This window comes from Pleurodeles waltl, chromosome 12, assembly GCF_031143425.1.
Source record: "Pleurodeles waltl isolate 20211129_DDA chromosome 12, aPleWal1.hap1.20221129, whole genome shotgun sequence".
Taxonomy (NCBI): domain Eukaryota; kingdom Metazoa; phylum Chordata; class Amphibia; order Caudata; family Salamandridae; genus Pleurodeles; species Pleurodeles waltl.
In genome coordinates this window covers 542,623,099-542,638,571 of record NC_090451.1, presented here as the reverse complement: position 1 = coordinate 542,638,571, position 15,473 = coordinate 542,623,099, and the positions used below count along the sequence as shown (strand labels likewise).

The window sequence follows — 15,473 nt, the reverse complement described above, 5'->3', positions numbered from 1 at the left end:
TTGATAAAATAATTGATGAATCTATCCCAACAGAGAACCGTCTTTTTGTGCATCAGATGTATTTTGCCTATGTTCTGTGGTGGTCATTCAGGCTCCCCATTTTGCCACTGCTTGGGGAAGCCAGATAAGGGTGCAACTCAGTTGCCGCCAAAATGTAGTGTTGTGATGCTCTGTGTATTTTACAAGCGCAGTCGCATGCGCTTAAATAAAAGGCCGACACAGTTTTTAGTTTGTGGTGGCGACAGCAGCGTGTACTACTGCACCTCTGCTCCTAATGCTCCACCTACTGGCCACCATTTATTTATATAACATCTAGCACGTGACCAACTGTCCAGGCTCATTAACTTAGATTGGGAGGGGAGTCTGAAAGGCTCACCTCCGTTTGCATGTCGTTCTTGTGGTAGTGCTCCGTGACCAGTTTCGTCACTGGCGCGACACTACATTCCTCCTAAAACAAATAGAACACTAACGGACAGTCACCACACATGGGACAGTGGCTCATACCACATGATCTCGTAACCGTTGGGAGGAAGCAGGATTACTATGTAACCCATATTTGGTACGAGTGGATCTGTCAGTGTGAGGACTATGTTCTGGAACGTCAACAGGGGTTGAACGAAGCACAACTGGCTCGAGACCAGGGCAGAGCGACAATGGAGATGTTGAAATACCAGCGTCAGAGTCAGGCAGGGACATCTGTTCAACATCTTACAATGGCAGGTCACCTTCCTCTGCACTGCAAGCTTGTGGGGAATGAAACCTCTTGAACATTGAAATGTTTTGTGTGACAGTGGAGGTTCTTCGCTGGGCCACCACCATGGATCCTTGCTGGCGTACAATGGTCCAAGGATTGTTTTCGAATGGAAGGCGAAACTTGCTTCCAGGAGAGTGCTCCTTCAACAGCACAGTGTCTCCTACATGTAAGTCTGATGCTCTTGCACAACATCGACGACTGGCCTTGTGATTCACACAGGTCCGACGCTAGTGAACCAGAAGATCATCAATGGCCCCAGGCGTCCACTGCCTGTGATGAGGAATGGAATCCACCACAGCTCTCCCTAGGGAGACGTTTTCAAGAGTCTGGTCAGTAGTTGAATGGCGGGAGCTGTCGGCACATCTGACATATAGCGAAAGCAGCTGTGGATATCAGCGTATTACATACTTCTTGAGTAGATTGACACTCACGTTGTTCGATATGGAGCTTTAAGATTCAGATTTTTCATACGGATTTGGACAACGCTACAAAGGGATTGAAAGAGAGATAATATTCCAGCCAGTATGTACATGTTTGTGTGCAGCCCTGAGGAAGGTGGCTTAAATTATCAGCAGTAGTTGGGATCCACCGAAACGCGCATCGGCAAGGAATATGAAGGCTGGCACAAGATTTCTATCCATGTTTAATGGTCAAGAAAGTGGAAGTTGATACAATGTAACAAAAACTTTTCAATTGAAGATTACAGAAGTACATTATATTAAAGATATTGATAAGTCAAGGACTATTTAAAGACAGTGAAGAATACAATCAGTGGACATTTATGCAAGAAAAGAAGATTTAGACATAGATTGTTTTACATCTGATAGATTATTTTGAAAAACTATATTTCTTTATTTGTTATACTGTATATGTGTTTGTAAGTTTGATATATTTGTGATATAGGATGTAAATATTAGTATTTTATTGTAATTTGTTTTATCTGTTATGTATATATGTTTGGTTTTGAGTCTTGTATGCGTGGTCCTAGTGTTATTGTTTTTCCATGTCCGTTGTCAAAAGGTATATAGATTATTGTTTATTTTTTCAATATTAATAACATTTTTTGTATTTTTATATTTTTGGTTTTGTTTGGATCATTGAATGTTTAAATATTTTGTACTGTTATTGGAAAGAGAATAATTTTCTTGTTAGGGGCTGTCGGTAGTTCCATAGACGAGAGTAGATGGCATACTCGCTGGACTGCCCGCTAGCTGTAGCAATTCGTACCTCCTTGTTTAGAGTCCTCATGAATCTCTCGACTTCCCCGTTCGCTTGGCGCCATCGTGGGGTGATCCATCGGTGACCGATGCCGGTGGTGTCAAAATAAGAAGCACGCTCTCTGCTCTGAAATCGGGGCCCATTGTCAGTCTTTATTTCAGATATGATTACATGAGTGGCTATGACTTTTTCAATCCGGGGAATCACGACCTCAGCGGTGAGTGAGAGGATAACTTCAACCTCTGGATATTTGGAGAAGTCATCAATCATCACCATGGTCTATTGTCCATCAGGGAGACTCCCAAAATGAAGACTGGCGGAAATCCAGGGTTGACGTGGACCTGGCTCGATCTCAACAGGAACCAGCCGGCTGGGGTCCTGAGGCTCGGGCTTTGGATAACTCTTTTGTTCGTCCCATCATGAGGGTATCAGGTAGGGACCTCACAGATTCCTCAAGGATTCTCTCTCTCAGTTTAGTTGACGCACACCCCTGAGTCACTTGGTCTCGTATTTCTTCGGTCTCATCTGCGACCCCACACGTGCCGGCTAGATCTTTAAGTCTCATGTGGAATGAATTGATCGATTCTTCTGCTTGTTGTCTGGCTTGCCTGAACGCAAAACGCTCGTAGTCTGTGTTGGCCATGGGTTCAAAGTGCATGTTCAGAGCAGCTATTAGGATCAGGTGTGTTTTGAGGGTGGCATCCGTGAGGTTTTTAAAATATTTTGTAGATATCTTTTCTCCCAAGGTGCAGGATCCTAGCTCTTTTTTGTGCAGTTTTGACTTTAGTAGTTTCGAAAAAGAGTAGAACCCTATCGACCCATTCTTTCTATCGTGGGGCTTGTGCAGACAGGGCTCCTTTAATGACAAAAGGCTCAAAATGGAGGGTTGACAGACATGTTTGTTCAGAGTAGGTATTATGCACCATGCCCGTTCCTGATGGGCGGTGTGCAAAGTGTGGGGGCTTTGTTTTGACTTTATGGTGTATCACACACACCACTTGTTTTGTTTCACCACACCCTCCTGCTGATGGTTGTGTGGTGTGCTCTTTAATTCTTCGGTAATATCTAGCAGTGTGATAGATTGCAGTCACTGTTCTAATTATTCTTTCTTTTTTTCTTAGCCACCTTAATGACATGTAGTACTGTATGCCCTGGCCTGCATTATCCAATGCTTATCTGCCTTTGATTTGTTTGCAAACTGGATTCCTTATTGTGTGGGGAGGGTCACAGTACCTTCAGAGCGGCAGTATGGTGCAATTACAGATGCCACCAGAACTTCTTCCAGGCTCAGCACGCCTGCTATGCTTAGAGTCAACGTGGGAGCTTCTCCTGTCCTGGAGCTGGCTTGGGGGAGGCCGGGCTCCGCGATCTCACATGTGCGTGCGAGCACATGTCAGGATAATGTGCTGCACTCCGGATCACTCACCGAGAGGGCTCCGACCGGCAAGACTTGTGCCTCGGCTGCTGCTGGTGCTCGACTCAGGTGGGTTGCCGAGGAAACACACGTGGCACGAGCACCGCGTGTTAACAGCGGCTGCCACTGCTTGGGGAAGCCAGATAAGGGTGCAACTCCGTTGCCGCCAAAATTTAGTGTTGTGATGTTCTGTGTATTTTACAAGCGCAGTCGCATGCGCTTAAATAAAAGGCCGACACTGTTGGTTTTTAGTTTGTGGTGGCGACAGCAGCGTGTACTACCGCACCTCTGCTGCTAATGCCCCACCTACTGGCCACCATTCATTTATATAACATCTAGCACGTGACCAACTGGCCAGGTTCATTAACTTAGTTTGGGAGGGGAGTCTGAAAGGCTCCCCTATGTTTGCATGTTGTTCCTGTGGTAGTGCTCCGCGACCAGTTTCGTCACTGGCACAACACTACAGTGAGCAGGAAATAGGGCTCCCCCTGCAGTACCGACGACACAAGACTGGTGCTCGGGCAATGATTGGTGGCTGTTTGCAGAAAGATATGTATATGAAGGCAAGTATTATTTCAATGAGTATGAAAAAATCTGGCCCCCATTGAGGCTACATAGAGGTGTACTCCACAAATGAAATGTGAAAAATGACTGAGAGACTTTTCTACTTAACATTTTATAAAGCAGACAGACAGTTTGAAAAAAAATAGGTAATGTGTTTATACTGTGCCTTGTATTATGTCAATCATACAGAATATATAACGAACAGGAAATTGTTTATTCAAGAAATCCTGCATTTCGATTTACCGATGGCTCATGTACTTTCTCTTTTTTTGCACACATTTCCTTCATTAAATAATACATATTTTTACAAAAGAAAAGCTGCCATTTGGACCAAAAAGTATAGTATTTTCAAGGAATGACAAAAATGGTATTTGGAAGAAACGATGAGTTTTTCAAATATGACTAACCCACTCAGGGCCAGCTTTAGGGAAGTGTGAGGGGTGCGGCTGCACCAGGTGCTGACCTGGATTGGGGGGCGCTGACCTGAGGGGGGTGCTTTTTTTTTTTTAGCAATGACTTACGAAACTTGCGATTTAAAAGCACCTGCTGGAAAGTTCCTTTTGCGTCCAGCCTTCAGGACGCAATTAAAATGTCAAAATACCACTTGTGATTAATGTTCCTGATAGGGTGAGGGATGGGAGTGTTGTGTAGTGGAAGCTTTGACTCGACATAAAGTAGCGAAGATGGTTAAAATGCCTATTGCACAGAGCAGAAATGTATTTTATGTGGTTAACTGAGTGGATTAGTAAAGCAAGCCTTTTCAGGCGCTTTAAAACAAATAAAATGTATGTGAAAGGACGGCTATGGAGAGATGAAGGGCACATTTGCCAGGTGGTAGTGAGTGAATCTGAGGACGCCATCCTGGTTGGGGCACCAAAAAAGACTTGCGCAGGGCACCACCAGCTTCTAAACCTGACCCTGAACTCACTACACAGGGCAGCGGTTGGTGAGGAATCTGCAGGAAGAATATGCAGATACCAAAAATGTCGTTATCAAAGGTAAGTAACTTTCTTTTAATGAATTCATCTTTTCAGTGAATTCCCACCTTATGAATGAGTCCCAAACAATTACCTGTCTAGAAGGAGAGTTTGAGTAGTGCTTGTTTAACCAATGAAGTCATGCACCACAGCCCTGGTAAAGTACCCATGCTTAGGCTGTGAGACAGTAATGTTTGGCCGAAACATGCGAGGAAGACCACCTGTCCACCTGGCAAATTTTAGCCACTGGAACACCTCTACAAAAGAGCTGTGGAATTAGCCACGATGCTACTGGATTGAGCATGAGTGCTCTCAGGAGGGTCTTTCTTGTCTAAAGTGAGGCAGATCTCCATACAAACAATGGCACAAGGGAAAGGGATGGGGTTTGGTCACCACCTAGACCTTTTTACCTTGAGAAAAGCCCACAATAAGCTAACCGTTTACTTTGTGCCATCCAGTACCATTAAAGTAATAGTAGGACACAGCATGTCTATGCAGCCACTCCTTCTCCTTTGTAGGGTAGGGAAGAGGGAAGAAAGATAGAAGTGTAATTGGCCAATGTGAAAGGCACATACCATCTTTGGCGAAAAGGCTGGGCCAGTACAGAGCACCAACTTGTTCAGGTAGAACACTGTGAAAGGCGGGTAAACTGCCAGGGCCCAAACTTCTCTGTGCCTTGGGGGGGGGGGGGGAAGGGGGAAGGAGGGGGGGCTGAAGTTATTGCCTTCAACACTATGGCCCTAATTACAACATTGGCGGTATTGACCGCATACCGCCACGGCGACTGCAGCCAACATACCGTCACCGTGGCCACCAGCCGCCCACCCGCATTATGACCGTAGATGGAATTCCACCAGAAGGCTGGTGGAATACCGTCGACGGTCATGGCGGCGGTAAGGTGGCACTGCTGTCAGCAGCAGCACCACGCCAGCAAAACACCGCTGACCGTATCATGAGCAATGATACGGCCTGGTGTTGTTTTGTTGGCGGACGCTGCTGCTGGCAGCAGCGCCGCCTCCTGCCTCCTGCCGGAGGACCCCCTGCAAGCAGATAAGTTGGGTTCTCTGACAGGAGAGGTGGGTGTGTGTGCATGTGTGGGGGTGTTGTGTGTGTGGGGGGGGCATGTGTATCTGTTTTTGTATGCGTGCATGCAGGTGTGAGTCGCGTTGAATGAGTGCATGAATTACTGAAGTCTCCAGCCCAGCGGCCGTTACCACCCTGGTGGACGGAGTGGTACATTGGCGGTTTGGCTTGAGCCAAACCTCCAATGTTATAATTTGGGAAAAGATACCGCCAGCCTGTTGGCAGAACCTTTCCCCAAATTACCGCCAGGTCGTAATGAGGGCCTATATCTTCAGTGTGAGCAGTCAAGCCAGACAACTTATTGGCTCGACTGGAGATGCTATAAAAAAAGTCAACCTAGGATTCAAATCCAACTGAGGACCAATGAATGGAGTAGGAGGAAACAAGTAAGATAATCCTTTCTGGAAACGTTGACCTCAACAAAGATGGCTGATTATGAGGGCACATGAAAGCCAACAAGGCAGCTAAATAGCATTTAATCTTCAATGCTGCCAGGCCTTGCTAGCCAAGAGACCAAGCAAATCTGAGGTTTTCCATACTGCACCAATGAACAAATTTATTTTAGCGAGCTGTATACATGGATTTCGTAGATTCTTTCCTGGCAACCAAGCTGATGTCTGCAATTTCAGCAGAAAGGGAAAATAACTGTAGCTGCCACTACTCAATCTCCTCATATGAAGCTGTGCTGATTGGGGATTGGGATGAAGGATTTGACCATCCAGCTATGAGAGCAAGTCCACCTTGTGTGGAAGAGGAAGTGGTGGCTGACTGCTGAGCGCTGACAGATTTGGCATGCCAGATTCTCCTCATCCACTCATGGGTGATCAGCTGTAAGCGATTTTTCCATAAATTCCACAGGATCTTTGAAAGGAGTGTTGATGGCACTCACAGGACTCTGATTCTGAAGGCATCCCCCAAGCAACCATCTGGAGAGGTGTGTGATGAAAAACTGAAGACACTTCATGTATGAACACCCTAATCTGAAGAAGCTCATGTGTATCAGTAGTTTCCTCTACTATATAAATAGAGGCAACTTAGTGCATCCACCCTCAAATTGAGGAAGCTGCTACTGGGAAAATTCGCCATTGCTTCATCCATTGCTACAGATGAAGAGCCTCCCAAAACTATCCTGTCTGTTGATATAGTGGATTGTTGTGGTGCTGCTTGATAAAATTTGAATGGTGCTTCCTAGGATGGAAGCGAGGGAGGCATTTTGGCAATGTGAACTGCCCACTAATACAGCACATTCATGTTCAGGCACTACTCAGAATCAGACCAATATTCTCCCACCTTCATGTCGCCCAGATGGACACCCTTACTCAGTAAAGAGCTGTCTGTCACACAGTAGTCTGGCCCTGCAGAGGGCTGAAAGGACAGCACACCAAATGGCTGGAGGGATCAGGCTACCGGTGCAGATCCATATGGACTGGAAAATCTGCATACTCTTCTTCCTAAAGCAAATGGGTTGAACAGATGATGACAACTGGCAGGCTTTAGTTTTTTAGATGACGGGCCCAGAACCTGTCCAGGCATGGAGTCAGGAGGTATTGGGATCGGCAATGCGGGAGTGGGCTAGCCTGCAGGATGAGACTCACCCTTAGGGAGCTCTCCAAAGGGGGCAAGAGCCATCCTGAACAAATCAAAACCACTAGGCAGAAGACCTGGACTTGTGCAAGGATTCTGATGCTTTATCTTTTTTAATGCTGGGATTTTCTTTGATAGTGAGACAAATTCTGGTTTTGGGGTATGATGCTGAGATTCCAAACGCATGGATCAGGACCATTTCCTTTAGAAAAAAAGAGGATTCCTTTCCTTCCCATTGTGCTTGTTTGTAATTATTTGTGCGAAGGTATTTTTTCGTATATCATTCCCAATCAGGTGACATATCTGAAGACAATGCAGAGCCCATGCAAAAATAGTTTGACCTCCCTCTACCTGATCTCTTTTAGTTGGCTCAATGAACATGAGTTGCAGGCCCCTGCGACATGTACCTAGCGCATACACCAGAATCAGGTGTCATGTGGTTCCAGCATTAACATCTTGTGGCACTGTAGCAGTGTTATAACCCCAAGATTTTCAGGAGAGACATTTGACCTATCCTTTGTCAAAATACTGGAGAAAGTAGTCGGTGAAGCACGAAGAGAGCTCCCGACCTCAGTCAATGAGGCACAGATAAATAGAAGCTGACACAAGCTCTCCAGCTGGCACCTAATATATACGAAAGTTGTATTTATGAAATCTCATTACCTGGTGCTGTTGGTGTTCTGTTACTGGAGAAAAGTTTTTCAGATGAGTTCTTCACTACTATTAGTGCTAAACAGAATAGATTCCAAATGTGTATATCTTCACAAATACAAGCATAATACTATTAAGTGCATCACTCCTTTTCCATGTGTGGGTTATTACTTAGTAAACATATTAATGTAACCTTTTACTCATAGCATCCGAAACTTTCGAAATCCCTCCCCTGCCATTTCTCCATCCACCCAAGAACTCCATTTTGGCTTGTTCAGATATCTTTATTCCCCTCCCTAAAATACAAACTCTTTGAGTTAGGCCCAAACCCAGGAATCTAAAACAGGGATTAATTGAGTATCACATTCATTCATAACAATCAGACCTTATATTTTTGACCAATCGTCTGGTCTTTTGCTTTTCTTTATTTTAGTTAGATGCAATAGTTTGGTCGATCCAGTTACGTAGGTAGGTTACACGTGCGTACACTGCTGGTGATTTGACATCGCAGGCACCTGATCCCCAAGAGACAACTCCCACCAAGTACCATGGTTCCCCTTTCTGGCAGACGAGGGGTCCCCCGGAATCACCCTGAAGATAAAACAAAATCAGCATTAGAAACAGCTCTGCTCCCATCGTTGCACAGACTGACCCCACCCAACCATAGATAGGGTAAAGCACTTCATATTTTAAATTCGTCTGATATCTCTATTGTGTTAGCTAGGGCCTGATATCATCTTGGGAGAAGTATCAGTGATGAAGCGTGCTTGTCTGCTGCAGACAAAATGCTGTTTTGAAACATAAATTATGTCATTTTTAAGATGGCCGCCATCAGACGAGAATGAGAGTAGTAAGGGTAAAGAAGAGATAACGTTGCTTAGTGGTACAATCTCATAGGTGTGATAGGAGTACCAAAAACGTAATTTCCAGAGACTGAAAAGGTGAGGGAGATTTTTCGTATTACATTGCCCAAATGGCAGAAGTAGGAAGATCCATCCATTGAAACTTTCTTTCAGTGAGGACCATGGATCTGTCCGACAGTGTTCTATAAATCAGGATCAGAAATAGGCGATACCAACCATCAGTTATAAAAATACTTTTGTTCACATAAGATACAAAAGTACCTTGAGCAGCAAATGAAGCATGTTCGACAAAACATTGCATATAGGGTACAAAGTGTAACCAGAGCAGTGCATTAATCTAACGGGATGTCATATCCAACATAGCAAGTATGTTAATCTAACCTCTCACAGTCCCTCATAGCAGCCAGTAAGAATGTACTAACTGCTAAACATGTATATGATGAATTTAACATTAAACGACTGACACAATCAAAATTGCCACCTTGATGCCTAAAGGGGGTTGCACTGGGTGGCAAATATCCTACTAGGGAGATTGAAATATTGACAAACAAGCACTGGCAAAGCCTAAGAGGGCTGACCTTAGCTGCCATTTTTTTGGGATTTGCATTGCTTGTTTTATTTAATGTTGCTGTTGGGGAAACTACCGGGTCCTCGTCAGTCTAAAAAACATTCACTGAAAGCAAAATTTAATTTTGGTCTCAAAAACATGCACATTGCCATAGTACTCATGGTAATAAAGGGAACTACTTTGTATATGGATATGCTTCTTGTGAAAGGGCAGAGTGCTTTCACTCACATTGAAGTTAGCCAATGGCTGAAGTGGTTTGACCAATTGCCCAGGACTGGTTGGTGTAGTGGGTGGAAGAAAAGTGTGAACGATACAGCATCAGAAAATTAGATGAAGAGGACTGGGTAAAGGTCCCTATGAGTAAGAATATTATGCATATACATTTTGGAAAAATCAAAAGGTCTTGGTTAATGGCAGACCTAATAGGAGGTGCATGCATGTCGCAGGGATAGCAAGGTGTATAAGTTCCATATCAACCATGGGTATTCTTGTGAGTGGATCAAGGCTCTAGAAATGTGTTTATGGGCATGTTTGAAGGCCGGTTCCCTCCAGTCAACAAAGTGTTCTCCACACATGTGGAGTGCCTAAGTAAGTTAGTGCATTCACTCTGTGTTTAAGCGTGCTTTCCACCTTTCAGTGCATCCATCCCCAGCCACAAGACCTTGTAACCGCTGCTCACCACCCTGCCAGAACAATAATTGACTGCTGTCAGTTGCAGTCTGCACCCAGCTTTTTTACTGAAGTCTGAATTAACCAGACTACAATGCTTGTATGGAAATTAGGGCATGGCCAAGACACCTCGCGACAGGGGCTCCATGCAGAATTGGGCCTAGCCTCACTTATCCTTCATGGATCTTGCCCGCAGCAGGTGATCCTATGCCCTGACATTCCCTCCCTGACAGGGGATATCTTATAGATGATGGCGGCCTGCCTGGGGTACGGGCAACAGGTGAGGAGTGTAGACTATGCTTGCGGCCTGTGATGTTGGAATGGCATGCCCCGCACGGCACTTACCAAATTGGACTGAGGACGTGATGCAGGGAGCAATCACCCGTCATCAGTGTTTCCCAGTGAAGGGCCTAACGGGCTGCCTGGGACATTCCTCTCACACTGAGGAGGTTCTTTGTCTCTCTGGTGTGTGGCATGCTGTGAGGAGCGGGAATTTGTGCCTCAGGCCCACATGTTAATGACATTGGTCTTCACTTGGATTGTGGACCTGATGGCACTGTTGGGCTGCACCTGGAGACTACCCTACCTGGACTGACTACATGACAGCATTCCCAGGGACAGGGAGCTACCATTGCTTGGTAAATTGCTGCACCAGACAGGGCACTGGACATGTGCGTAACCAACAAAGGAGGCCTTGGAACAACTACAGCCCAATAGAACTGCTTAGCACACAAGCCTGATCCGTGGATCAGAACAATGCCTGGAGGTAAACAGGGACCCCAGAAACTCAAGTTGTGCACACTTCTGGCCCATACACTGCCCGGGCTTGCTGGACGGGGTAACTGGGGAAGTGCTAGATGGTGGAGGGGGCATCTGTTTGGCTGCATCCCTTTTCTTCTCTGAGACTGGGTGCATGACTGACCCCCTGCTGTGCTGTATTGTGTTGTGCCAGGGACAGTCATGCACTGACTTGGAGACAAAGCTCTGCAGGCCTTGGCGAATAAGATTGCTGTGCTCCCATCTGGGAGCATGGCAATATATTGCTTTCTGCAGCCACACCTTATGGGGAAATTAACATTGATATGCAGGCAGAAATACACAGAAACACTGGTTGGTGAGGTGTCCTGAATTGCAGCGTGCATATTATCAAACAAAGGCTTCCTGGGGTGTTCTTGATCCTGCAGCGGGGGCTAGGTCTGCAGCCCCGGTTGCGCCCCTGATGTTGTTTCCCCCATGGGGGTTTACGATGAAGCGCAAAAAAGGCATGTGCTCCACTAACTGCTCCTTTTGTGGCTAGAGGACTGAGGGTCATGTACCAGTCAAAACCCCACGACTAAAAACGACATGGGCATAGTTCACCCAAAGACATCTACACCTCTGCCCCAGAAATCCCTCATGGCAATGCTGGCAGGCACCCCATCACAGGCAGGCCCAATTCACCAACTGGAAAGTAAGCTGGAGAGTCCTCTCTCATATTACTCAGGCCATCACTGGCACCCATGCCAGAACAGATCACCTTATAGCCAGAGGTGCAGATGCTCGGGGCTAGGATGTGGAGGAGCATTCGCACTGCAAAAACATCAATTTCTTGGGCTTTCTGGAGGGCTCTGAGGGCCCGAACACCGAGCTCTTTTTGGAAGACTGGCTGGCATGCACAGTACTATCCACCAAGGTCTCAAAATAATTTTCCATCGAAAGGGCACACAGGAACCCAGGTCATCCCCATCCACTGGGAGCACCACCTTGCCCAATAAGTGCATGCCTACTCAATTAGTGGGACAGGGACCTAGTATTGCAGATGTTCAGAGCTAAGGGCCCATGGACTTCAATGGAAACAACATCACAACATACTCAGACTACGCAGTGAAGGTGCAGAAGAAGCGCAGCACATTTGGGGCAGTCAAAGCACAGGTCCATACCTTGGAACTATCCTATGCTTTGCTATTCCTGGCCCGTGGTGGACGTTGGTACAACTCATTTGTTTGCGTCCCTTGACGAAGCCTGGAAGTGGCTCCATTCCAAAGGGATCCAAGAACAGCCAGACCTAAAGGGCTGGTCGGATGGCAGACCCAAACGCTGATGCTGCCTGTGCAGATCACAATCCCACCCACCTGAAGAGCAAGTTGCCCTGGAATGAGCACTGGCAGTGGCAGAGGTATCCACACTCAGGGTCTACAGATTCCAAGCACTGGACCCAGATTTTGACCGAGACTCAGAGCTGGGGCCCCCGACTCAGAAGCCTCTGAGAGGGGCTCGCTGATCATGCCAATGGGCTTCCTCAGTAGAGAGATGCCAGACTCATGAGACACTCTGGACTGTGAACACACTCTAACTCACATGGAAAAGTTGGGGCTCCCCCCGCGGTCACTCAGGTCATTTTGAGCCGTTAATCATGCATTACCTGTCTGGGCCAGATGCGGGTTCCATTGTGGATTGTTGCCCTATTAACTGTTGGGCTTGGCATGCCCCCGCCAGTGGCTTTCGCAAGGACATGTTTTTGTTTCAGGTGACTGATATTTGCAACTCTGTTTGGGGTATTATGGCACAATGCGAGTATTCAAGAGTGGGGAAGTGGAGTTATTTTTCAATTCCTTTTGTCTGTTTTCCTTTCATGGCTGTGAGGGGCTTGTGTGGCAGAGGGTGGGATGCACTGGGGAGCCGGTGGGGGTGCAGCTCTGGGGTTGGGGACCATGGGTCGGCATGTGCCCACTCATACCTAACACCTTTAACTCTTTACCCTGGAATATCAGGGGCATGGCGACTCATGCCAGTATACACAAAATGTATGCATACCTCAGGCACATTCATTTGCATGCCTCCAGGAGATGAACCTCACAAAGACAGAGCTAGAGAAGGTCTGTAGGCGCTGGAGTGAACAAACATTTGGGACGTGCTAACCTGCATACGTTCAAGGGGTCATAATTTGGGTGCCACCTGGGTTGCTCCTTGTGAAGACCAGGGACTTTGTTAATGAAAAGTACCATTATGTGGCCTTAGGGGGGACCCTAGATGTGCACCTAGTCTCAATAGCGTCCCTATATGCACCCAACACCCTCCAGGCTGGTTTTTAGATACTCTGTCACCGTACCTGCTGTGTGATCCCAGTACACCTGGGTTGTGGAGTGGAGATTTCACCTGCATACATGACACACACTTTAACCACTCAATACCTTCTCTCCCGGGCACACAGGGGATTTAGGCAATGAAACATTTTCAGCAGTGGTCCAGGATGTCTCACTTACATGATGTTTGGCATTTGGACTGGAGCACCCTGGAGAAGCGGAATACTCAAAATATGCCCTGGGTCACCCGGTACATGCCCGATTAGGTTATTTCTTGTAACTCTGACTGCTGGCCTCTGATATGTAGCTCCAAGTATCTGGGCAGGACGATATCCAATCATAGTCTGCTGAAAGTTACGCTACAATGGGGTGAGACCCGAGCTTCCATTCCTACATGGAGACTCAGGAACGATACAATGTTCCCTATAGGGACACCAGTACTCACATATCTTATGATAATTTGAGGAGAATGATGGGACAGGTGGCTTCAGGGGGCTGGAATGGGATGTCATGAATGTGTGTTATGGGGAGGGGGGGATACTGTAAGGCACGGCCTTTGGGGTTAAGGTGTCCCTCACTCGTACTGTTGCAGACCTGGAAGTGCATATGCAGACGTTGGAGGTCGAATCTGTGGCAATGCCCACCGCTCGACAGTGCATGACACACTTATGTCGCGAATATCACAAGAAGGTGCGGCAGCTTTGTGACTTGGATTATAAGGCCTGCCTGGCTTGCCACCATGCGAACGGTGATAAACCGGGATGGATGCTGGCATAGTTACTGCCCTCAGATGTCCCAAGAACCTTAATAGTTGCTATACAGGACAGCAAAGACCATCCTGTAAATATTCAGACAAATGTTAATGCTCGGTACTACGAGCAATTATACTCTCCTTCCCAGGAACTCCTTCCCACACAGGTGCAGGACTAATTGCAGGGGTGGCTTTTCCAAGCCTAACCCTACTACAATTGTTTGAGTGGAACATACCCTTCCGACTGAGGGAATCCAATTGACAATACAACAAATTGCCCGTGGTAAGACCCCAGGCACGGATGAATTCCCTGTGGAGATTTGCACAATGTTCGGGGCCACCCTTGCTCCCAAATTGCTGGAGATTTATTAGGAAACACATGACAGAGGTGCACTCCCAGAATCGCTCAGGAAGCCCTCATAGCAGTGTTACCAAAGACAGGCAGAAACCCACGCAAGGTAGACTCTTATCACCCATTATCAATGCTCAACATTGACTACAAAATACTGAAGAAGGTCCTCGCAAACAGGCTGCTACCAATGCTTGATATGCTTGTCCACCCTGACCAATGTGATTTTATTCCACAGATAGTGACATGTTACAACATGCAGCAACTCTGTCATATTATGGGAGTGGTAGCTGAGATGGCTGACCTTACAGTAGCGGTCTCACTGGACTTTGAAAAAGCGTTTGATATGCCTGGTTGGTGATATCTGCTTTGGGTGATGGAGGCCATGGTGATGGGCCCTGTATTTCTTGGCCGGGCCAAGTTATTATATAGGGAACCACGAGCTAGGGTGCGCACGGGACGTCATATATATTGCACTTTTTTGCCATAGGAATAGTGACATAATAGGGTTGGTCTCTTTCATCCCCACTTTTTGCACTGGCCATGGAGCCCTTGGTGGATTTATTGCAAGATATAGGTCCAGCATAGCGAATCCGGGTGGGAACAGACTGGCAGATTGTGCCTTTATATTTGGACAATGCGCTGGTATATCTTAGAGATCACACCAACACTCTTCCAGCCCTCTGTGAACTGCTGTATCCAATTTGGTGACCTGGCCGGCCTCAGGGTGAATTGGGGCAAACCCTGTGTCTTTCCTCTACAGCAGGTGGACCATGGACGCCAGGACACATTACAACAGGAGTGCCTCGCCTGGGACTTTGAGACTTTCCACTATCTTGGTGTGAATTTTTATCACACCGACAAAGACCTCCTTGATGGGAACCAGGCCTGGACCATGAAATCAATACGGTAGTCCATACATTTATGAATGCGGCTACTTCTGTCGCCTATGGGCTGGGCATCGAT

General features: G+C 46.6%; 1 protein-coding gene across 1 annotated transcript in view; it reads right to left on the bottom strand.

Annotated features, from left to right (window-relative positions):
• Positions 1–8,515: 8,515 nt before the first annotated feature.
• Positions 8,516–15,473, bottom strand: part of LOC138268156 (chymotrypsin B-like) — a 114,662-nt gene continuing 107,704 nt past the window's right edge. Inside the window, exon 7 of the mRNA XM_069217578.1 lies at positions 8,516–8,836. Coding sequence (XP_069073679.1) covers positions 8,675–8,836 — 162 coding nt within the window. The 3' untranslated portion in view covers positions 8,516–8,674. The remainder of the gene's footprint in view (positions 8,837–15,473) is intronic.